This window comes from Conger conger, chromosome 6 (assembly GCF_963514075.1).
Source record: "Conger conger chromosome 6, fConCon1.1, whole genome shotgun sequence".
In the NCBI taxonomy this organism is placed as follows: domain Eukaryota; kingdom Metazoa; phylum Chordata; class Actinopteri; order Anguilliformes; family Congridae; genus Conger; species Conger conger.
The window spans coordinates 45151518-45174680 of record NC_083765.1 but is presented as its reverse complement, the minus strand read 5'-3'; the positions used below and the strand labels follow the sequence as shown (position 1 = coordinate 45174680).

At 41.5% G+C, this 23163-nt stretch overlaps 1 protein-coding gene across 1 annotated transcript; it reads right to left on the bottom strand.

Moving 5' to 3' along the window:
- On the bottom strand, nt 1–23163 carry LOC133131296 (adhesion G protein-coupled receptor G3-like). The gene is made up of 13 exons (XM_061246589.1): nt 23073–23163; nt 21696–21735; nt 21257–21392; nt 20818–20941; nt 16302–16421; nt 15213–15332; nt 14154–14193; nt 12964–13064; nt 12108–12262; nt 9201–9469; nt 8253–8343; nt 5823–6103; nt 1–2215 (listed from the first exon to the last, which is right to left on the bottom strand). The coding sequence occupies exons 1-13, from the start codon at nt 23079–23081 to the stop codon at nt 2067–2069; spliced, it is 1635 nt and encodes a 544-aa protein (XP_061102573.1). The 5' UTR covers nt 23082–23163; the 3' UTR covers nt 1–2066.

Sequence of the window (23163 nt, the reverse complement as noted above, 5' to 3'; positions counted from 1 at the left end):
TTAAGTGTTAGAACTGCATGAAATGTACATTTTGATTTCAGTAGGCTTACTTGATCACCAAAGGCATACAGTGATAGACTCCACATGTAACTGTTATCTTGAGAATACCATATGCAAGTCATTAGTATGACCTCTGACCTACAGGATCTGTCTTGGTAATTTCTAAGCAGTTTTTACAAATGAGAACAATGAAAGCACCGCTCAAAAAAGCTGAAATGTTAAATGGTTTGAGAATCCCATATGAGCATAAAAATAATTGAAAAAATAAAGTCCATCCTCACAGTTTATTTAACTGTTTAATTGTTCATGGTATTTCCCCTCAACAAATCACATTCATTTTCAAGGTGCCAGTGCTACTGCTATTTATGGAATCAGCCCCCTCCACCACTTATACTACCCATGACATAAAAGAAACCTTGTCCGAGAAAAATAGGAGAACAAGGAGAAGGAAAATGTTTGTTTTTGTTTTATTTTTCCAGCTTTTATAGGGTGAGAGGCACCGTATGGCATGAGAACTGAACCCAGTAGAGGCAAAAACACAACTGGCCAATAGCACTGACGATCTGACCGTAGTTCTGCTCTGAGCATGTTGCCGTGGAGACCACCTTGCATGAATTCTGTTCTGAAACGCCATGTGTGTCCTGTAATGTTTGTGGTACAACATTTTGCAGTTTTACAAATTCAAGAAAAAAAAAGACAGAAAATGATTTTACAATAAAAACAATGAATTTTATATCAGTGGTCTGGTTTCATCTCATTGTGTGAACCTAGGCAGCATTTGGAATTACCATTCATTCAACAACAAACACTCAAACCACAACACTGTTTATCCCACCCCTTCTCTGTGTAATGCGCCGACGTTGAAACGCCATTGGCTTTGCCAATTAGAACCAATTTGTAGCACTGATCTTGAATTATTGTACAGCTATCAATGTTTTGGGACAGAGTGCTGGCCCATCAACTGCATATTTTAAATCCAAACTTAAGGACTATAACCACTGGCAGAGGGTGAGTCAACATGTCGGTGAGACTTTTCAACGAAAGGAAGGGATTTACAATGGTCTTGTAACAATGTTTTAACACAAAAATCTTACCTATTGTACCTTTAAGGGGAAAACTGTTAAATATTCTGTTTTTTTTTTTCAACGGAAAATCTAGAACAAAATAACTTTTTACTGGAGAAAAAGGAAACAAAAAACATAAATCATCTTAATTATAACAAAAGACCAAAATTCCAGTTAGGAAATTTGACATATGATGTTTTTATGGAAAGTGAATACAATAGACATTGAAATATACATTGACATAGATATTTGGAAACTGGGCTGCCTAGAAAGGTTTGTTAGTGAACATATATTGAAGCTTACTGATATTTAGTACACAAAATGATTAACCCTTAAATCATGGTCATAAAATATGAATTCTCTCTCTAAATCACACAACAAACACTTCCTTCAACAGACAGTATTGGACTAAAATCTGAATTTAGTGGGTGTCTCGGTGGCGCAGCCTGTAGAGCACTGACTGCATGCTCATTGCGAGCCGCGACGTCGGCGGTTCGAATCCGACCGTCCGACATTTGTCGTATGTCTTCCCCTGTCTCTCTATACTATATACTGTCCAATAAAGCTGAAAAAGGCCTAAAAAATTTTTTTTTTTTTTAAATGTGAATTTCGTCTAGGACTTGGCTTAATGAGTGTCTGTGAAACTGGCCCCTAATGCTCTTAATTTAAATTTCTGCCAATGTATTTCTATCGTTCTGAAACAATATTGTTTTAAGCTTATTACCGCTGCAGGAAAATGAGTCGGTTTGACAGACACAGATTGTCCTGGACTGAAGTATATTTTGTATTGAGACTCTCCAATCAAAATTGAATTCAGCTGACGACTATGCCTAATCTGTGTCTGTGAAATGGGACCAATTTCAATCTTGGAATATGAGAGAGTACAGACTCCCCAAATGTTGCCGAGAGCTCCCAAACCCAAGGATAACTGAAAAATTCCAGTTTAAGATTTGCTTAGTACGTCTATCATTTGAGTAACTTTTAAGTCTGGATAGTTATATTTCAGTTGTATATATTTTCGGTACGTTCCCTATTGTTGACAGAGGCACTTGCGACGCTGTCTGTGGTGGTGGTTACTGTTGACAGCATGGTCCCGGGGGATTCCTTCGGCCGGCGGTGGAGAGTGAAATAGCGCACGCACACAAAGACACCTGTGAGGGGAGGGAGACAAAGGGAGCATACACTCACCCAGCACTTTATTAGGAACATTTTTACTTTATTACACCTACTTATTCATGTGATTATCTAATGGGCCAATTGTGTGGCAGCAGTGCAGTGCATACATTCATGTAGATACGGTTCAGAAGCTTCAGTTAATGTTCACATAATCCATCAGAATGGGGAAAAAATGTGATCTAAGTGACTGTGGAATGATTGTTGGTGGCAGACAGGGTGGTTTGAGTATCTCAGAAGCTGCTGATCTCCTGGGATTTTCACACACACCAGTCTGTAGAGTTTGCAAAGAATGGTGCAAAAAACAAAGCAAAAATCCAGTGACCAGCAGTTCTGAAGAAACATCTTAATGAGAGACATCAGAGGAGAATGGCCAGGTCAAAGCTGACAGGAAGGTGACAGTAACACAAATAACCACACATTACAACAGTGGTATGCAGAAGAGCATCTCTGAACATACAAGGCATCATAATTCTTAGTGGATAGGCTACAGCAGTAGAAGTCTAATAAAGTCTAATACAGTCAGGTCCATAAATATTGGGACATCGACACAATTCTTTTTGGCTCTATACACCACCACAATGAATTTGAAATGAAACAAACAAGATGTGCTTTAACTGCAGACTTCCAGGTTTAAATTGAGGGTATTTACATCCAAATCAGGTGAATGGTGTTGGAATTACAACAGTTTGTTTATGTGCCTCCCACTTTTTAAGGGACCAAAAGTAATGGGACAAACTAACAATCATAAATCAAACTTTCACTTTTTAATACTTGGTTGCAAATCCTTTGCAGTCAATTACAGCCTGAAGTCTGGAATGCATAGACATCACCAGACGTTGGGTTTCATCCTCTACTGCAACTGTCTTCAGTTCCTGCTTGTTCTTGGGGCATTTTCCCTTCAGTTTTGTGTTAAGCAAGTGAAATGCATGTTCAATCGGATTCAGGTCGGGTGATTGACTTGGCCATTGCATAACATTCCACTTATTTGCCTTAAAAAAACTCTTTGGTTGCTTTCGCAGTATGCTTCGGGTCATTGTCCATCTGCACTGTGAAGCACCGTCCAATGAGTTCTGAAGCATTTGGCTGAATATGAGCAGATAATATTGCCCGAAACACTTCAGAATTCATCCTGCTGCTTTTGGCAGTAGTCACATCATCAATAAATACATGGGAACCAGTTCCATTGGCAGCCATACATGCCCACGCCATGACACTACCACCACCATGCTTCACTGATGAGGTGGTATGTTTTGGATCATGAGCAGTTCCTTTCCTTCTCCATGCTCTTCTCTTCCCATCATTCTGGTCCAAGTTGATCTTTGTCTCATCTGTCCATAGGATGTGGTTCCAGAACTGTAAAGGCTTTTTTAGATGTTGTTTGGCAAACGGTCTTCCTGTTTTTGAGGCTCACCAATGGTTTACATCTTGTGGTGAACCCTCTGTATTCACTCTGGTGAAGTCTTCTCTTGATTGTTGACTTTGACACACATACACCTACCTCCTGGAAAGTGTGCTTGATCTGGCCAACTGTTGTGAAGGGGTTTTTCTTCACCAGGGAAATAATTATTCTGTCATCCACCACAGTTGTTTTCCATGGTTTTCCGGGTCTTTTGGTGTTGCTGAGCTCACCGGTGCGTTCTTTCTTTTTAAGAATGTACCAAACAGTTGATTTGGCCACACCTAATGTTTTTGCTATCTCTCTGATGGGTTTGTTTTGATTTTTCAGCCTAATGATGGCTTGCTTCACTGATAGTGACAGCTCTTTGGATCTCATATTGAGAGTTGACAGCAACAGATTCCAAATGCAAATAGCACACTTTAAATGAACTCTAGACCTTTTATCTGCTCCTTGTAAATGAGATAATGAGGGAATAACACACACCTGGCCATGGAACAGCTGAGCAGCCAATTGTCCCATTACTTTTGGACCCTTAAAAAGTGGGATGCACATATACAAACTGTTGTAATTCCTACACCGTTCACCTGATTTGGATGTAAATACCCTCAAATTAAAGCTGAAAATCTGCAGTTAAAAGATATAATTTCAAATCCATTGTGATGGTGTATAGAGCCAAAAAGAGGAGAATTGTGTCGATGTCCCAATATTTATGGACCTGACTGTAAATACCTGAAGTGCTCTCAAAGACACGGACATACAGCACCAGTTAAGCACACAAATTTGCCTCCTGTTTAAAAATTGAGTGTCCAAGCATCTCTGACCATCACACAAAGCTCACGTGTCTGCCATTTTGAACATGTCTGTTCCTCTTCTATTAGTTACTCTGTTAAGCGTCTTCTCTAAAAAGTGCTATACAGAATTGAACGTTAGGACTGATTGCCATGTTGGAATTGCGCTCCTAGATTTGCAGTTTAAAATAACAGGCCATTCAGCCCAGCAATGCTTGCCTTTTCCTACTAACTGTACCTACTGCTTAGTTTGCCTAAAAGCTAAATAGTATCTAGCACCATATCAAGCCTGGTCTTGAAAACCCCCAGTGTTTCTGCCTCCACTAAGTGTCCTGGCAAGCTATTCCACACAGAGACCAATCGCTGTGTGAAGAAAATACTTACTAATATCAGTGTGGAATTTATCCTTTGCCAATTTCCATTTGTGCCCTCTCGTTCTGCTAACGGAACTTACCCTGAAGAATCAATCAGATTTTAATTGGAAGAAATAGCCTGTTCAGGCAGAGGTATGCTGCGAGTTCGGCTGAATAAATCACTGTCGTCAGCCGAACAGCTAAGAATCAGAAAAGTCTTCTCACCTGCACTGACATCAAATACTGTCTTCAAAAGGGACCTCCAGCCAGATTTTTATCATTTTTTAAGCGTGAAAGCATGAAATATGCTTCTTGAGTGATAGCACATTTTCCCCATAATCCAGGCTAGTGGTAACAAACCAACCCACTAACAAAGCACAGGGTTGGGGTTGGAGTGAAAACCTATAGGACGGTAGATCTCCAGGAACAGGGTTGGGCACCCCTGTTCTAGCTGTTGAATGAGGTGTGCTTTGTTAGGTTTGGAGTGAAACCTTTTGAACCGTAGATCTCCAGGAGCAAGGCTGGGCTGCCCTGCTCTAGTTGGGTACCCCTGCTTCAGATCATGCAGTACCATGGAAGAGCTAGCATTTAATTGGATTACCTTTTACTGGTAACTTACAACCTATAAGTACCTGTCATGTCACTGGGAGGAGCCAGTTTGAAGGTAACCATAGATAGCCCGGCCAGGTTAAACCCACCCACTGGAAGAAACCATCTGTTTCCTTCCACAGTCGACAAGTCAAAACAAGCTAATGACACAGGCTAGGCTCAACCCTTCCATACCTACGCAGTTGTCTAGATTTAAGCCTAGGCTCTTGTGGTGAATTTTTGGTTTGTCCCAGGGCCTGTTCATCAAAGCAAGAATACCCAGTCTGCTGGATAATGGCACTGAGCAAAACCCGTTCCAAATCCGGAACATGGACTGAAGTAAAAAACAGCTGTTCCAGGTTTTTACTTTGTGCAGTTATGCAGCTAACTCGGTAATCCTGCTTTGTGGAACAGGCAACCCTGGGCCTGCTTGTGTGGGACGGCCTGTATTTACCATGGAGGGAGTTAAGGATGCAGAATATGTAGAAGATGACTTCCTTCAGAGGGCTGACCGGGAAGAGCAGCACCCCCCAGGACAGCCCCAGAAGCCAGGAGACCCCCATCAGGCTGAATATGTCCTTCCGAGTGATGTGCCGCTCCTGCTGGGCGAGGCTTAGCCTCCGCGCACGCACAACATGCACAGTCACTGCCACAAACACCAGCAGGTTCAGCAGGACCACCAGGGCGAAGAAGCTGAAGGTGATGCTGAGCAGTACCGATTCAGGCAGGTAACACCTGGAGAGACATAGAACAGTGTTAGTCAGGTAACACCTGGAGAGACATAGAGCAGGTAACACCTGGAGAGACATAGAACAGTGTCAGTCAGGTAACACCTGGAGAGACATAGAGCAGGTAACACCTGGAGAGACATAGAACAGTGTAAGTCAGGTAACACCTGTAGAGATATCGACCAGAGAGACATATAACAGGTAACACCTGGAGAGACATAGAACAGTGTTAGTCAGGTAACACCTGTTGAGATATAGAACAGTGTTCGTCAGGTAACACCTGTAGAGACATAGACCAGTGTTCATCAGGTAACACCTGGAGAGACATAGAACAGGTAACACCTGGAGAGACATAGCACAGTGTTAGTCAGGTAACACCTGGAGAAACATAGAACAGTGTTAGTCAGGTAACACCTGGAGAAACATAGAACAGTGTTAGTCAGGTAACACCTGGAGAGACATAGGACAGTGTTAGTCAGGTAACACCTGGAGAGACATAGAACAGTGTTAGTCAGGTAACACCTGTAGAGACATAGAACAGTGTTAGTCAGGTAACACCTGGAGAGACATAGAACAGGTAACACCTGGAGAGACATAGCACAGTGTTAGTCAGGTAACACCTGGAGAGACATAGAACAGTGTTAGTCAGGTAACACCTGTCGAGATATAGAACAGTGTTAGTCAGGTAACACCTGGAGAGACATAGGACAGTGTTAGTCAGGTAACACCTGGAGAGACATAGAACACTGTTAGTCAGGTAACACCTGTCGAGATATAGAACAGTGTTAGTCAGGTAACACCTGGAGAGACATAGAACAGTGTTAGTCAGGTAACACCTGTAGAGATATAGAACAGTGTTAGTCCGGTAACACCTGGAGAGACATAGAACAGTGTTAGTCAGGTAACACCTGTAGAGACATAGAACAGTGTTAGTCAGGTAACACCTGGAGAGACATAGAACAGGTAACACCTGGAGAGACATAGAACAGGTAACACCTGGAGAGACATAGAACAGTGTTAGTCAGGTAACACCTGTAGAGATATAGAACAGTGTTAGTCAGGTAACACCTGGAGAGACAGAAAAGCAGTAACTTAAAGTTTATATATGGCTAACCATGGCAGACTCAAGCTAAGACTATTCTGTGCTTTGTTAAAATTCTGTTTCTTTTTTCAATATTTATGAAATTACCTATCCATTTTAAGTGATTTCCTAGCTTCACCCTTTATTTATTTTGGACTTTTGAGAATTTGTCCTAGAGGCACATTTCTGTCATCTACTGCGTTGTAAATGCTACATCTCCCTTGTGCATTTGGCAACTTGTATCAGGTTTGTAGAACACCAGACCCAGAAGCGAGACTAAGGAGTTGATCTTTTTAAAAGTCTTTATTTAAATAAAGGCAGTTCAGACAGGCAGGGTTCAATAGTCAGAAAATGGGAATTGCAGGAAATAGGCAGTTTGTTATAAAGTGTCCAGAAAAAGGGTCAATGCTCCGGCAAGCAGGAACAACAAGGATAATCCAAAATGGGGTTGTGGTCACAGGCTTAGGGTTGATAACAAGCGGACAAATCAGACAGAAACAGAATCCAAAGACCAAACTCGAAAAACAAAAACAGGTCGATACACAGCGGTTCAGAACTAGACAGACGAAATAAGCAGAATGTGGAAGTCGAAAACAAAACAGGTCAAACCGGGTATCAATCAGGGATAACCTGTGGAGAGTATGGAATGAACACATAACAATCTGGCGATGAGACATACAAACAGAAGGGTTTTTATAAGACAGGTAACAAGAGGGAATGGCAATCAGGTGTGGGAAACAATCAGGAAGTGAAATGCAGGTGAAACAAATAACATGGAATGAATGAACTGACAGGGTGACTGCGGTGTGCACAGAGGGTACCAAAACATGGAAACACTAAGCACATAGACAAAGGACTAGACAATGAAAAACACAGAACCTGACAACTTGGATATTATAAAATGTTAAGTTTTTTACTTGACAATGTTTTTCCTGACTTAGATTTGCATTTATTTGTAACATGCATTTACAGTAGAATAAGAGGTAAAATAAATAATAATAAATAATAATACTTTATAATAAATTATAACAACCAAGCCAAAAGTGCTCCAGCCCACTGGAGACTGATCACTCACATTGTTACTGCGCCACCCTCAAGCTGGTAAATGTTGTACTTCCCATACTTTCCGCAGCTTAGGATCGATATGACAGCCACTGCAGGTAACCCTTAGGGAAGGGGGAGAGAGATGTGGAGTCAGTTATTAGTGCATTAAAGGCCCACACACATATTTTCAATGGCGCTCAATTACCAGCAGTGACTGTGACCTCAGCATTAGAACATTCAGTCAAACATTTTAACGACATACTCGTCATCTCACACCTCAAAGGGTTAAACTCGATTTGATCAAACCCTCAGCAGTGTCGGACTGACAGAAACTTTCCAGAAGCCCCAGGCTCGCCCCAGCCCACCAAAGCCAGCCTGAGCAGGTATCTCCTGATGTAGGTACTCACCCCAGCCCACCAGAGCCAGCTTGAGCAGGTATCTCTTGATGTAGGTACTCACCCCAGCCCACCAGAGCCAGCTTGAGCAGGTATCTCCTGATGTAGGTACTCACCCCAGCCCACCAGAGCGAGCTTGAGCAGGTATCTCTTGATGTAGGTACTCACCCCAGCCCACCAGAGCCAGCTTGAGCAGGTATCTCCTGATGTAGGTACTCACCCCAGCCCACCAGAGCCAGCTTGAGCAGGTATCTCTTGATGTAGGTACTCACCCCAGCCCACCAGAGCCAGTTTGAGCAGGTATCTCTTGATGTAGGTACTCACCCCAGCCCACCAAAGCCAGCTTGAGCAGGTATCTCTTGATGCAAGTACTCACCCCAGCCCACCAGAGCCAGCTTGAGCAGGTATCTCTTGATGTAGATACTCACCCCAGCCCACCAGAGCCAGTTTGAGCAGGTATCTCCTGATGTAGGTACTCACCCCAGCCCACCAGAGCCAGCTTGAGCAGGTATCTCTTGATGTAGATACTCACCCCAGCCCACCAGAGCCAGCTTGAGCAGGTATCTCTTGATGTAGATACTCACCCCAGCCCACCAGAGCCAGTTTGAGCAGGTATCTCCTGATGTAGACGTTGAAGACACGGATTACGAGCCAGTAGAGGTGAAAGCCCTCTATGGCGAACCAGGTGATGGTGCAGAGGAGGTAGTAGTGTGTCGCTGCGGCGATGAAGATACAGACTCCGTGGTTGTTTAGGGAGGTCATGCTGTCGTTGGCGAGGAAGGAAAGGTTCAGGCCCAGCAGCGCCACACAAAGGTGGATGTGGATACTGAGAGAATGCTCAGAATTATGCCACCTATGGGAGAGAGGGAGGGAGGGAGAACGAGAGAGACATGGGAGGAAAAAGAAAGAGAGGGCAAGGGAGAGAGAGAGCGAGAGAGAACACGTTATGAAGTGGTGTACCAAACAGTGACATCAGGGAATGGAACCAACTGCACCTTCCAATAAGAAGAAGTGCAGGAACAGAAGCTTCATCTACATGTTTAAATGTATGAATGTAATCTGCATTTGAACAAAAAGCTTAAGGAGGAACTGAAAAATGCATGCTTCATTTATTTACATTTACGTTTTTGTCATTTGGCAGACACTTTTAGTCCAAAGTGACTTACCATTGCATAAAGTTAAAGTTACTACACAAGTTAAAAGCACCAAACCCATAAATAGCGAAAGAGCTGTTCTAAACAAAAAGACAATAGTCATCATCAGTGCAATTTTTTTTTTTCAGGGTTAGGGTTAGAGAAGAGGGATATCGGAAAGCACGGGAGGAAATCAGGAGGGAGGATTACGGTATAGTCTGAAAAGGTGTGTTTTTAGTCTGTCAAAATATGGGGATGGATTCTGCTGTCCTGACAGTGGTAGGCAAGTCATTCCACCACTGAGGAACGAGGACGGAAAACAGACATGCAGCTCAACCACCTGGTGTTTGTAATGAGGGAACCATTTGGCAGACGCTCTTATCCAGAGCGATGTACAACAACAGTGGATGCGTGCGGCAAAAGGCACCCAGTGGAGACAAATGAGGAGTGGGGTGCTCATTACATTGTTATGAGCATTTTTCAGATAGTAGGCAAGACTAGACAGTAGACCATGGTTACATTAGTATTTTGGATCAAACCTGAATTCTACCCAAGAGCAAATATCAACAATCACTTTGTTATGTTCCTGAGTTCTGTCTGTTAGTTTATCATTATTTATTATTGTTATTTTTGTATTTATTATTTTTCCTATTCATGTCTGGTGTTCTGTTCATATTCATTAGTCTTTGCACTCGTCTTCCCCTGTGATGTCTGAGTCTGAATATTTACGAGCCCGAGTCACTCCCCTGTCTGCGTTTTCCACTATTTGGGTGTTTACGGTAGTTCCGGGCTTCAACCTTCCTTCTAATCTTGCATTCCTTACTTCCTGCTTTCTCACCATTTCATGTTTGTAGATGGCACAAATATGCTAATCCCAACTGACATAGAATTTGTACAGTACTAATTAAACTAACACACTAATTTGTTCATCAAACTAACAAACTAACATTCACTAGTTTTGGGTATTTGTAATTTAAATCATGTAACTAACTTACTAACACATCTCCAGTTTCAATCCTGTTCTGTAACTCCGCCTCCCTATTCTATCACTGATTACTTGGTTAGTTTCAGCAGTTCGCACCTGTCTCTCCGTATGTCTACATCTCCTGATTCTGTGCAGTTGTCTACTCCCTAGTCCGGAGCCATTTGTATTACATGTGTGTCCTTGTGAATCCAGTCCGCATTTTCATTTCCCCCTCATTATTGTGCTATTACCCTTTCATGTGTCTCACCTGATGTTTATTTGTTAGACCGCCCTCACTCCCATGCCCCTGTGTATTTATACCTCACTCCCACCTTGCTAGTTCGTCCTGTTTTAGAATCCGGGGCCCTTTATTCCTTCCCCCCAGTTCTGGTCCCCTTGTTCCCGAGTCCTTGTTCCTGAGTCCTTGCCCTAGTGGCATTCTTTTTCTTTTGTTTTCTTTCTGGATTTCTTGTTTCACCCCTGCCTGCCCTTTTGACTCTTCTGATTGGATCACACTTTTGGACCTCTGCCTGATTTGGACTGACCTCCCGGTTTTGTAACTTTGCCTGTTTTTGATTATGCTCTGTCTGCCCCTTCATCTGCCATTATACCTGCCATTTTTCCACACCCCTGTGTCTGCTTCTGGTTCCTCTGTCCCCCCCAGACATGACACACTTCTAGTCATGTGAAAACAGCCAGCAAAGGCAGGAGTCAAAACAACAGCTGGTAGCTGGTTGACCTGTTCAGACAAGCTCCCAGCTTGACATGGTTTAGCTGGTTCATCAGTTAAGAGCAACTCCCACCATGACATGGTTTGACCAGCTCAAGCTATGTTCTGAAACAGTTTTTAGCTGGTTGACCGGCTACCAGCTCAGACATACTACTAGCACTAGCTGCCTGACCAGCTCATACCCAGCTAGACCACCTTTATGACCAGCCTGGCCATGCTGGTTGACCAGTTCATACCCAGCTAGACAAGCTTAGTTGCCAAGCTGGTCTAGCTGGCATAGCTGGATTTTACAGCAGAGATGGCACTTGTCCTGAACTAAATTCCCATTGTACTGCTTTTGACTTGGGCGGCTAAATAAATGTGGCAAAACAAATGAACCCATTCAGTCTCAAGTGGCTCCACCCAAATCCAACGGGATGTTGGCTTTGGTTGAGAATATTTAGTAGGGTTTTAATAGGGGCTCAAAACAATAGTATAGCAGTAATTTTGATTGGTTGAAAAGGTACGTATAAGGTCAACTTGACACATTTGAGTGCCTTATAGCAATCTTGAGACGGAAATGGCTCATTGAAAACCACAGTACAGTATAAAGCATTCAAATGAGAACACACCTACAGTCATATTTGGTCTTTCTTTTTTTGGATGCATTTTCGGCCATGCCCACCTGTATATTGCATGGAAGGCGATGACCAAAGCGAGACAGCACACAGACACCCCACACCCGATCCGGGACAGCAGGGTGAGGAGCCAGATGGAGTAGGAGCTCAGCAGTCCGGACACCTGGGTACCATTACCTGCCTCGTTTTCATAGACTGGACTCTGCACGCGCGCACGCGCACGCGCACGCGCACGCGCACGCGCACGCGCACGCGCACGCGCACGCGCACACGCACACGCACACGCACACGCACACGCACACGCACACGCACACACACACACACACACACACACACACACACACACTCAGAATCAGAGTCGCTGGAGCAGTGGTCTCAAACCGTGTATATGCTGGCTTTTATTCCAGCCTCAGATTCAGTATATGTTCAGTTCAATTATTTGCCGAATTAGGGCTGTAGGTTTGCACATAATGTATAAGAAGTGAAATGTGTCATTTGTGTTGTCTCAATAACATAAATAATATAGTCTGTGATTTAGTGCAGTTAAATGCTTACGGCTGAACAAATATAAAGATATAAATGGGAGTTATATTTAACATTGCTTCTAATTCAGGTGGGTTTCATTAGAGAGAGATGTTTTGGGCATGGGTGAACCCATACAGTTTCTGCCATACATACTCCCCCTTAGCCATAAATCAGGCCAGTGTTGCCATTGCAGTGGTGCAGAAGCAGAGGGAGAGTTTAACTGCAGGTTGGTGTATGCAGGAGCAGAATCGCTCTGACCCACAGATAGGCTGGACACGTCTATACCACCAGGTCTGGCTTTGGAGGTGCCAGCTCCCCCTGCCCAGCCGACCCCACCTAGAGAAGCTCTCTGTAAACAGGTGAAGGCTGCTCTCTCACCAGTAGAAGAGCGAAAAAGGACAGGTGATCGCAGGAGCACACAATCTCCCCTTTCCCTTGCTCAGTGCTACATCCAGATGAGTTCCAGATTGGGTTTGAGCCTGTGAAACAGACAGTTATCCATCAGCAAGGCCCACATTGTGTAGAGAGTGACTACTTCAATTAGTCCTTTAAACAAGAGAATTGGAATTTTCAAAGCAGCCATTTTGTGGTGCTACTTGTATACAAATTTCATGTTCATGAACATGAATACAGTTACAACTAGTTATTTCTGTTGACCAACTGTCAACCTAGTTATTACTAATAATGAGTAAATACTAATTGCAACTTTAATATAATAATTAACTTAAGTAATAGCCTGAGCCTGTTAAATAGACAGTCATCCAGTTGTAAGGGTAATTGATTCTTAATTGACAATGTGTGTTAACAAAGACAATCAGATGATTAAAAATAACATTTTATTTTTAATCCTTATTACTATTATACCACTTTCTGAATTAAGTGCTAACTATGAGTCTTTCTCTGTCTCTCATAGACAGCATTTGACTTTAATGTCTGCTTCTCCTAGAATGGGGTGGCTAGCACAGTCTTACAGCAAGGGCAAGGTTGGAGTTGGAGGTTGGGCAAGGTATCTGGAGACTAAATAATAATAATACTAGGTTGTCAGCATCATGTCTTCCTTGTTTTTGTCTCTGCCCTTGTGGAAAAGTGTGTATAAGACACACTATACTATACACTCTTCTATATCAGACATATACTATATCTGATTCAAATCAGAGAACCGGTAAGCTTGCTCACTTTCTGTTAATTCTTTGCAAATAAATACGAAAGTTAAACTCAAGTATAGCTATCGTTGTTTTACTGTTTCATCAGATGACGCTCACCTGTGCAATGTTAAAAAGGGCATTTTCCCTATCACAGTGCTCAAGTGAATTAACAGGGAGTCATCACATTTCGTAAAATCTAGGGGTGCCATCAAGGATTTTGGGTCCCATGCTCCACCACCTCCACCAAAATGCTGAGGTGCAGAACCCACCACACAAAACCGTAAGATCTGACTCTATGGGCCCTACAACCCTCTGCAAAGCCTCATAAAATCTTAAATAAAACATCTTGCTGTCACTAAATGCAGTTTATTCTCTCACACTGTTCACCACAGTAATTCATCTCGATGAAAAGAACAGACTTACCATCTTTCCCCCTATCCAAGAAAGTACATGTAGCATTTTCCTGGAATGGAGATAATTTCATGAATTATGTTGTTGCAGTTTTTGCTCTGTTTTGTTTGTTTTTATGAGCAATCTATGTTCAAAGCAGCTGAAACTGAATTGAATATAGATATTTGAAAGTTTACTCAAGATGGTATCTTGACCAGAGGAATATGTGTTCAATAGGTTCTAGAAATGGACATGATCAGAGGTAATAAAACGCTTAAAATTCTTTGCAGACCTGGGTTCAAATACGTATAAAATTGTTTTAGATTTTCTACGTTTTACTGGGCTTGCCTGGTGTACTGGAACCAACAAAATACTCTCAAAAAGTGCAAACTTTACCTTCTGGTTCTCTTGGTTGGTTCAATGCACCAAGCAAGATCAACCGAGCACATGAAAGTATTTGAATACATACCAATTACATATGGTCTCATTATACTGTATACTCGTAAGGTCTGATATTCAATACTACGAATATGTCAGGTTCTGTTTTCTTCATTGCCTAAGTTTTGTCTAAGTTCTTAGTGTTTCTGTGTATTGTTACCCTTTGCGCACACCATAGTCTGTTTCCCGGTTGTTCTTTTCATTCATTAATTTCACCTACGTCTCGTTTCATGTCTCCACCTTTTCACTCCTTATATGTACTTCCTTCCTGTCTCCTGTCATTGATTCCACCTGTTTCTTGTTTTTGTGCTTGTTTATTTAACCTTTGTTTCTGTCTTTTGTTGCCAGATTGTTATGCGTCCTGACCATGTTCTTCAGTGTTATTTCTCTTTTGTTCTGATTTGACCCATTGTGTTTGGACTCTGTTTGGCTCATTGGTTTGAGATTTTGGATTCTCCTTTTGTCTGGACTGCCCGTGTGTTATCAACCCTTAGCTTGCTACATCAACCATGTATTGGATTATCCCTGATATATCTGTTTGCTGGTAGTCTATTGTTCTGAATTCTGACAGAATAACAATGAGTTTTGCTTGTAAAAGAAACACATAATAAAGGGTTCCTGCAAAAGCAACATGCTTACAATGTTGCTACTTACCAATGATGAATTTTGGTGGAAAAAAGTGATGTTGACTCTTCTTGTGAGGCCGGAAACCGCCTTGCCCAATTCAATGGCTAATACGCGATCATTCAGGAGCGAGCTGTTTGCCTCGTGTACCTGACACCGGGAGCAGTCAGATTACAATCACACAGAGGAAACACATCAACAACAACAACATGACATGACATTTGCATACTTTTCTAACTAGGGTGGCTTTCATTTGGACACATTATCATGGCTGCACATTTCCTGAAGAGATTCACTCACACAATCCACCTGGAGATTTAAATGGTAAATTAGCGGTTTTATGCCGATCGTGTGACCTAATAACCAAGAGTAATGCCTATATCAGAATGACCTCACACCTTTAAAGTGTCTATTCTTCATTTTGTTCAGTTTTGGTGGAACATCTGTGGTGAGTTCCATTGAAAATCTAGTGCAATTTGAGAACGCAAACATGTTGAATCAATATTGCTACAAAATGCCATCATGACAAAGTGTAAAACGTGTCTTTTTTTTAATATTGAAAAATTATGGATTGACACTTTAAACCTTGAAAACCCCTAAGGATATATTATTAAGAACTTAAGAAGGATAACAGGAAACTGAAACCCTGGTTTAGACGGCTACATAAATATCCACAGCTGCCAGTGATCTATGACTGTGGTTTGTATATAGATGGAATCTGTCCAACATGAGCCATAGACATTCCTGGGGCCTGTATCATAAATCAGGATTACTGAGTTAGCTGAATAACTGCACCAAGTAAAACCCCTCACAAATCTGCAACTTGGAACAAAGTTTTACTGCAGTTACCGACTGGTACGCGTTCACATGGTTTATGGTCGGACAATTTAAATAAAGTTTGTGTGTGGCTAGCAATCGACTAGCTAGTTATAGCAAGCAATCTTTTGCTAGTTTATGTGTAATAAATAACGAAAATGAATATGTTTAATAAATAATTTACATGCATTTACAAAGTAAGGCAAGTATAAAAATCTAATGAGTAAAATAATGATGGGTTAGCAATGTAAGTATTCTTGCTGCAGTTGCACCTGTAAATGGGGGATGTATTTTGTACTTTACCGGGAACAGGCCTCCTTTAAACCAGATAATGGCAGAGTTAACTTCATCATCGCTCCCAATGGCTGCACGGAGGGCTTCTTGAGGAATTTGCACATGAACATCATCGGTTTCCTTATTCCCCTGAAATAGAGCAACTTTGCATTCTACTTCATAATATTTATTTATTAGCCATATCATATTCAAGATCGTCACATATTTGCATTTCCATTTTAATGCGACCTGTCCAGGGTGTATTCCTGCCTTTCGCCCAATGTATGCTGGGATAGGCTCCAGCCCCCCTGCGACCCTGATCAGGATAAGCGGGTTCAGATAATGGATGGATGGATTTTAATACCCTGAGCTTAACAAGTCATACACTCACTGACATACACCCTGGTCAAAGCTGACAGGAAGGTGAGAGTAACACAAAAACATCACACATTACAACAGTGATATGCAGAAGAGAATCTCTGACCACACAAGGGATCATAACTCTAAGTACATAGGCTACAGTAGTAGAAATCTAAAAAATAAGTCTAATAAATACCTAATAAAGTGCTCACTGAGTGTATGTGAACACAAACAACAGCTCACTTGGCCTTCTCTCTCTCTCGCTCTCCAGCACACGGAAGTAAACATACAGCACCAGTTATGCGCACAAATGTGCCTCCCATTTAAAAATCGAGCATTTCTGACTGTCACATGACGCTCACCTGTCTGCCATTTTGTCTGTTCCTTATACAGTGCAGTCCATAAGTATTTGGACAGTGACACATTTTTGTTGTTTTTGCTGTGTAGTCAAACAGTTGACCTGTTAAAACTTTACTTAGGGTTTTTTACATCCATACTGGGTGAACAGTGTACAAATTGCTGCTATTGTTATACATAGTCCCCCCAATTTTAGGGGACTAAAAGTAATAGGGGACTACTCAAATGTTTCTTGGACAGGTGTTAAGTTTCATCATTAGTTCAAGAATAAAAGAGCCAAGAAAAGGTTTGGAGTTGATTCGAGGAGGGCCATCTGCATTTGGGGTCTGTTGTTGTTGTCTCTACATGAGAAACATCATTAGGCTGAAAAATCATAAGTTTGGTACATTGTTAAGAAGCAATAACGCACTGGTGAGCTCAGCAATGGCAAATGACCTGCTCGACAACAATGTAGTGGATGACAGAAGAATCCTTTGAATGGTGAAGAAACATCCATTTGTAACTGTTCAACAGATAAAGAACACTCTCCTGTAGGTTATATGACATTATACTACAGGCATTTAGCAGACGCTCTTATCCAGAGTGACGTACAACAAAGTGCAAATCGAACATCATCGGACAAGTGCGATGAGGACCCTAGACCCTGTGGAATGTTCTTGACTGGCCAAGTCAATCACCTGACCTCAATTCAAACTGACACATGCATTTCACTTGCTGAAGACCAGACTGAAGGCAAATAGTCCCCAAAACATGCAGTGCAATGGCTGCAATACAGGCCTGGCAGCACATCACCAGGGAAGTTACCGTGTATCTGGTGATGTCTATGAGTGGCAGACTTCAAGAAATCATTGATTGCAAAATACTGCATATGATGACTTTATTTCAGTTTGTATTAATGTGTCCAACTTTAACCACATAGTGATTGTTTTATTTCAGCTGTTTGTTTGCTGGAGTGTAGAGAGAAAACAAGAAAAAATTTATCACTGTCCAAATAAGCACAGACTGCACTGGAATGGCCTCCAGAAGTACTGGCACCCCTGAATGGCAATGCACAAAATATACATAAAAAAATATATATAGATGCATCTCAAAAAATTTGAATATCGTGGAAAAGTTCATTTCTTTCCGTAATTTAATTCAAAAAGTGAAACTTTCATATATTCCAGATTCATTACACATAAAGTGAAATATTTCAAGCCTTTCTTTAAATTAATCTTGATGATTATGGCTTACAGCTCGTGAAAATCCAGTCTCTCAAAATATTAGAATATTACATAAGATCAAAAAAGGATTTTAAGATGCTTCTGAAGTCTCTGGTCTCTGGTTCTGGAGTGGCTTGACACTAGAAATGCGACACTTGTAGCCCATTTCCTTGACAGGCCTGTGCCATAGTGGCTCTTGATGCATTGACTCAGCCTCAGTCCACTCCTTGTGAAGTTCCCCCTAGTTCTTCAATCAGTTTTGCTTGACAATCCTCTCAAGGCTGCGGTCATCCCTGTTGCTTGTGCACCTTTTCCTACCACACTTTTCCCTTCCAGTCAACTTTCCATGAATATGCTTTGGTACAGCCAGCCCTTTCCCTTTTTTTGATTGGTCTTATTTAATATTGAAATATTTTGAGATGCTGAGAATCAAGAATAAAACAAAAAAAGGCTTGAAATATTTGATGTTTGTGCCATTGTTTGTGACATTGCCAGTGTTTGCTTTCAACTTTAAGTTCAATTTTCATCTTCATTTATTTACAACAAGCAGGTTTTGGCAGGGCTTCAATATGTTTGTTTGACTCACCATTTGTTGCTTCAGGCGTGGTCAGCACCGGGTTATGGATGGTAGATGAGTTGATACACAAAACTAAACTAATCTTTTAAACTGCCTTCTAAATGATGTCAAATATAATAAAATATAATGCTTGATCTATGCTCCGGTAGCCTTTGTATAACACTTGAAAACCTTATCTTGCCGAGAGGCCTGCTTCCATGCTTTCATTCACTGTTCACATGTGTCACACTGACTGGTGGCAGCCATCTTACCTTTAACCCTTGACCCAAGGGGTGCACACCTCTAAGTGCAGTAGCCATACCTGACCAGTGGGTGGCATAACATGAGAAAACTACCATAGACTATGGGCTAGGCTTCAACAACTGAAAGACAACATATCAAATGACACTAATCAAGCTCTTTTCCTTTCCACAGCCAAAGGTAAGTAACACACAAAACATAAAGGATTCCTTCTAGGAATAATGGCTCCAACATTTGACTTTATGTGTAATGAATCTAGAATATATGAAAGTTTCACTTTTTGACAGAAAAATTCATTTGTGAATTTAAATTAAATTTAAATTCATATTGTGGCACCCCGGTGCCTTTGGCAGAGTGGGATAGGCAGCAGAGCTACCTTCAGCAGCACGGTCAGAGACCGTTCCCCTAACGCAGGCTACTGGGGAAGCTAATTGAGGGCAGGTATTTCCCGTATTACCTGTTAACAGCCTGAGCAAGCAGCAACAGGTGAGCTGCATTCTGTTAATTAAGAATGCCCAAGGTGGAGTGCTCTTAAACAGAGGAAAACTAGAGAAGGAGGGAGAGACACAGGAGGATAAGTGGCTCGCTACAACCTCTGGATGAAACAGTGAGCGAAAAACCCTGAGTAATCATGGACTGTCCTGTCTAAAGGACAGTGGCGGAAGGGCCGGAGGCCGAGCCTGGACCGGAGCTAAGAGAAGGCCGGACAGAGCCTGGCCTAGATCCCCCCACATTTAATAAAGAATTGACAATTCAACTGTCTTCTTGAGTTCAGCCCACAGGTCTTTGATTTGATTGAGCCTGAGCTCTTTGTAAATCTGTTTTGTTAGTTAATACTCTGGGGACTAGTGTTCTTAGTTTACAAAAGTAAACTAGCTTGCACATAATGCTCATTTAGATTTGGCAATTCATTGGGAATCAACTTTCCAAAGTCGCAATAAACTTAATTAATAGCCTGAGCCTGTGAAACAGATCATCCAGTGCCCATGTGAATTAACAGGGAGTAATTTGTAGGGAATTATCAATGCATTGCAAAATGTGCGATATAAGTAAAGTTGAATTTAATTGAATGTTACAGAGATTGCATTTGTATTTCATTAAATAAAGAAAAGTAACATATTAAGCAATAGACCACTTTTCAGTGAAAAAATGTATCATGGCAGTCTGGGATTATCTGGATGGCTAAAAGAAAGTGAGAGAGTCAAAGTCTGCATAAGAACTGTGGCAAGTTCTCGGTTATGTTTGGAGCAACCTACCAGCTGATTCTTCCAGCAAATAAACAGTTTGGAACATCATTAAGGAGAAAGAGAGCACCGGTGAGCTCAGTAATTACAAAGGAGCTGGTTGGCCAGGGAAGACCTCTACAGTTGATGACTGAAGAATTCTCAGCATAATTAATTAAAACAAACACCTGTCTGATAGATCAGAAACACTCTTCAGAAGACAGGCGTGGATATGTCGTTGACTACTCTCTGCAGAAGACACCGGCAGTGTCTGCTGGTTTTCGGGTTGTTCGCAGAACCTGTGGTGCATTTAAGTCATTGATTGGCTAAAGAATTGACACTCCTTGTTCTGGAGGCCTTAAATGACAGTTGCTTGAAAGGAAACCTCAAAAACCAGCAGATACTGCGGCCCCTTAGGGATTCAGTTTGACACCCCTGATTTAACAGATTTACAGAGGCTACGTAGCACGATTCAAACAGTTTGCTAAGAAGTACCTAAAAGAGCCAGCAGTTCTGGAAAGATGAGGCCAATAATGACTTGAATCAGAGTGATGGCAAGAGCAAAGAGGATAAAGCCCTGTACTCACTTGCAGTGAGGGGATACCACACTGAAGATCAGTTAAATTCTTTCCCTGGTGTTTTGCCACTGAACCTCTGAAATGCTGGATGTTTGACATCGGAGTCTTCCCTTTGACTATGCAGCCAATTACACTGTCACAAGGAGACATAAAAAGCTAATGTGAGATCGTAAGCCAGTATCCAAACTAATGCAATCATCAGAGCCCAGTGTTTAAAAACTTTTTTGGATAGGATTTCAGTAAACTGAAAGGATTACATCTCAAAATTGCATATAAACTCGACGCTGTGATTCTGATCCTAAATTCAATAGTACCTAGAATTGAGACACAATGTCGATGACACGTTGAACATTAGGAAAGATTTTCAACAGTAATAATCAGCAGTCAGACTATAGTTCTGACTATAGTCAGAACTATAGTAAGGAAAATAATAAGCTTGTAAACTCACCTCTCAACATTCTCTAAATTTGTATTTTCAGAGTTAATTTTTCTGTTTTTAGAGCAATAAAATAATCCATTTATCCTTTTTTCACTGCAAGTTTTCAAAGGTTGATCAAAAGTCTTACAGAAGGCTGAAGAGGATGCTAGAACAGTGGGGAAACTAAATGTTACATTGCATCATTTAGCGACTTACAATGTAAGTAAACACAGAGAAGATACATTGATCTGCTTCACAACAAAAATATTGTATTAGTCTGTATGGTGAATTGAGCAAATTGGGACATTTAAATGTTCTGAATCTAAAATGTTATGTTTTTATGTTCCATTAAGTTCCTGATTTTCTTTGCACTCATTATACTGTACAATTGGATAGTTAACAAGTAATTGAACACATTTTGCACAACACAGCTCATGGTAGGTCAAAATAAAAATAAAAATAAACTCACTTGATTCTTCAGTTGCCCTCCTGGACCCCTCGTTGTTAATCTAATGAGTGAAAACATGAAAGCTGTCAACATCCAATGTAAAGTGAGCAAGCAAAGCACAACAGTAAGCTGTTAGATTTATTGATGATGGTGATGGCTGCCGTGGAGCCAGTAGAATGTTGATGGCTGATGGCAATTGCTGACGTTGATGGCGGAGCCATAATCTGGCGAAGTTAGAGCTGTCTGTTATATCGCTCAGGCGAGGCTCCATGATATTTGTATGCTAACATTACTGTATATTTTGGGAGTGTCATGTGATCGCCTGGATGGGTGGCTGGCCATAAACGAGTCTCTGCGTTCAAGGGTGGAGTTTGAGCGCCCGTTACCTTCTGCGTAATACAAGCTGGAGATTTTCTGAAGTCAAATTTTTTTTTCATACCACACAGAAAAATAGATATTTTGGGTATTATTTATTTTGCCCTTTGTCATTTTGTCTGTTCCCTAGTTGATGTATTGTCGGTGCCTTCCATATGATATAACGGACAGTGCGCAGGGTTAAGAAATAAGTAGTCTGTCTGGTTGAAAGCTACAAGAACATATATAGTTAATATGGCATTGAGATTTAAAAATATATGACTACATTGAAATTAAAGATATAAAAGCATGCAGATGTGGTCAAGAGGTTCAGATGTTTTTCTGATAAAATGTCATCTAAGTGACTTTGACCATGGAATGATTGTTGGTGCCAGACAGGGTGGTTTGAGTATCTCAGAAACTGCTGATCTCGGGATTTTAGAGAACAGTCTCTAGAGTTTGCAGGGAATGGTGCAAAAAACTAAAAAACATCCAGGAAGCAGAAATTCTGCAGGCAGAAATGTGTTGTTAATAAGAGAAGTATCAGGTTCCACTCCAAGAACAGAAAGCCTGGGCTGTAGTGGGCACAAGCACACTTTTGGCCCGTTAATGCCAATCAATCATCGCTTGAATGCCACAGCCTATTTGAGTATTGTTCCTGACCATGTGCATCACCTCATGGCCACAATGTACCCATCTTCTTATGCCTACTGCCAGCATGATAATGCGCCATGTCACAAAGCAAAAAATGTCTCAAACTTGTTTCCTGAACATGACAAATTGTTCAGTGGCCATCCCGGTCACCGGATCTGAATCCAATAGAACACCTTTGGGATGTGGTAGAATTCGCAACATCTCTGACAGTTCTGCAGAAATTGCATGAGGCAACCATGTCAACATGGAACAGAATCTCAAAGGAATCTTGAGGAATCCATGCCATGAAGAATTGACGCTGTTTTGAGATCAAAGGGAGGCCCTATCCAGTTCCGAATAAAATGCTCAGTGAGCGTATAGTACAATACATCTCTCTCTGTCCTTACTCACCTGTTTCATGTAGTGTTGAATATGTGTTGCCACTGAACGGACATTGCAAACCAACTTTAAACACTTCCATTTGACTTCGCTGCCGAAACTG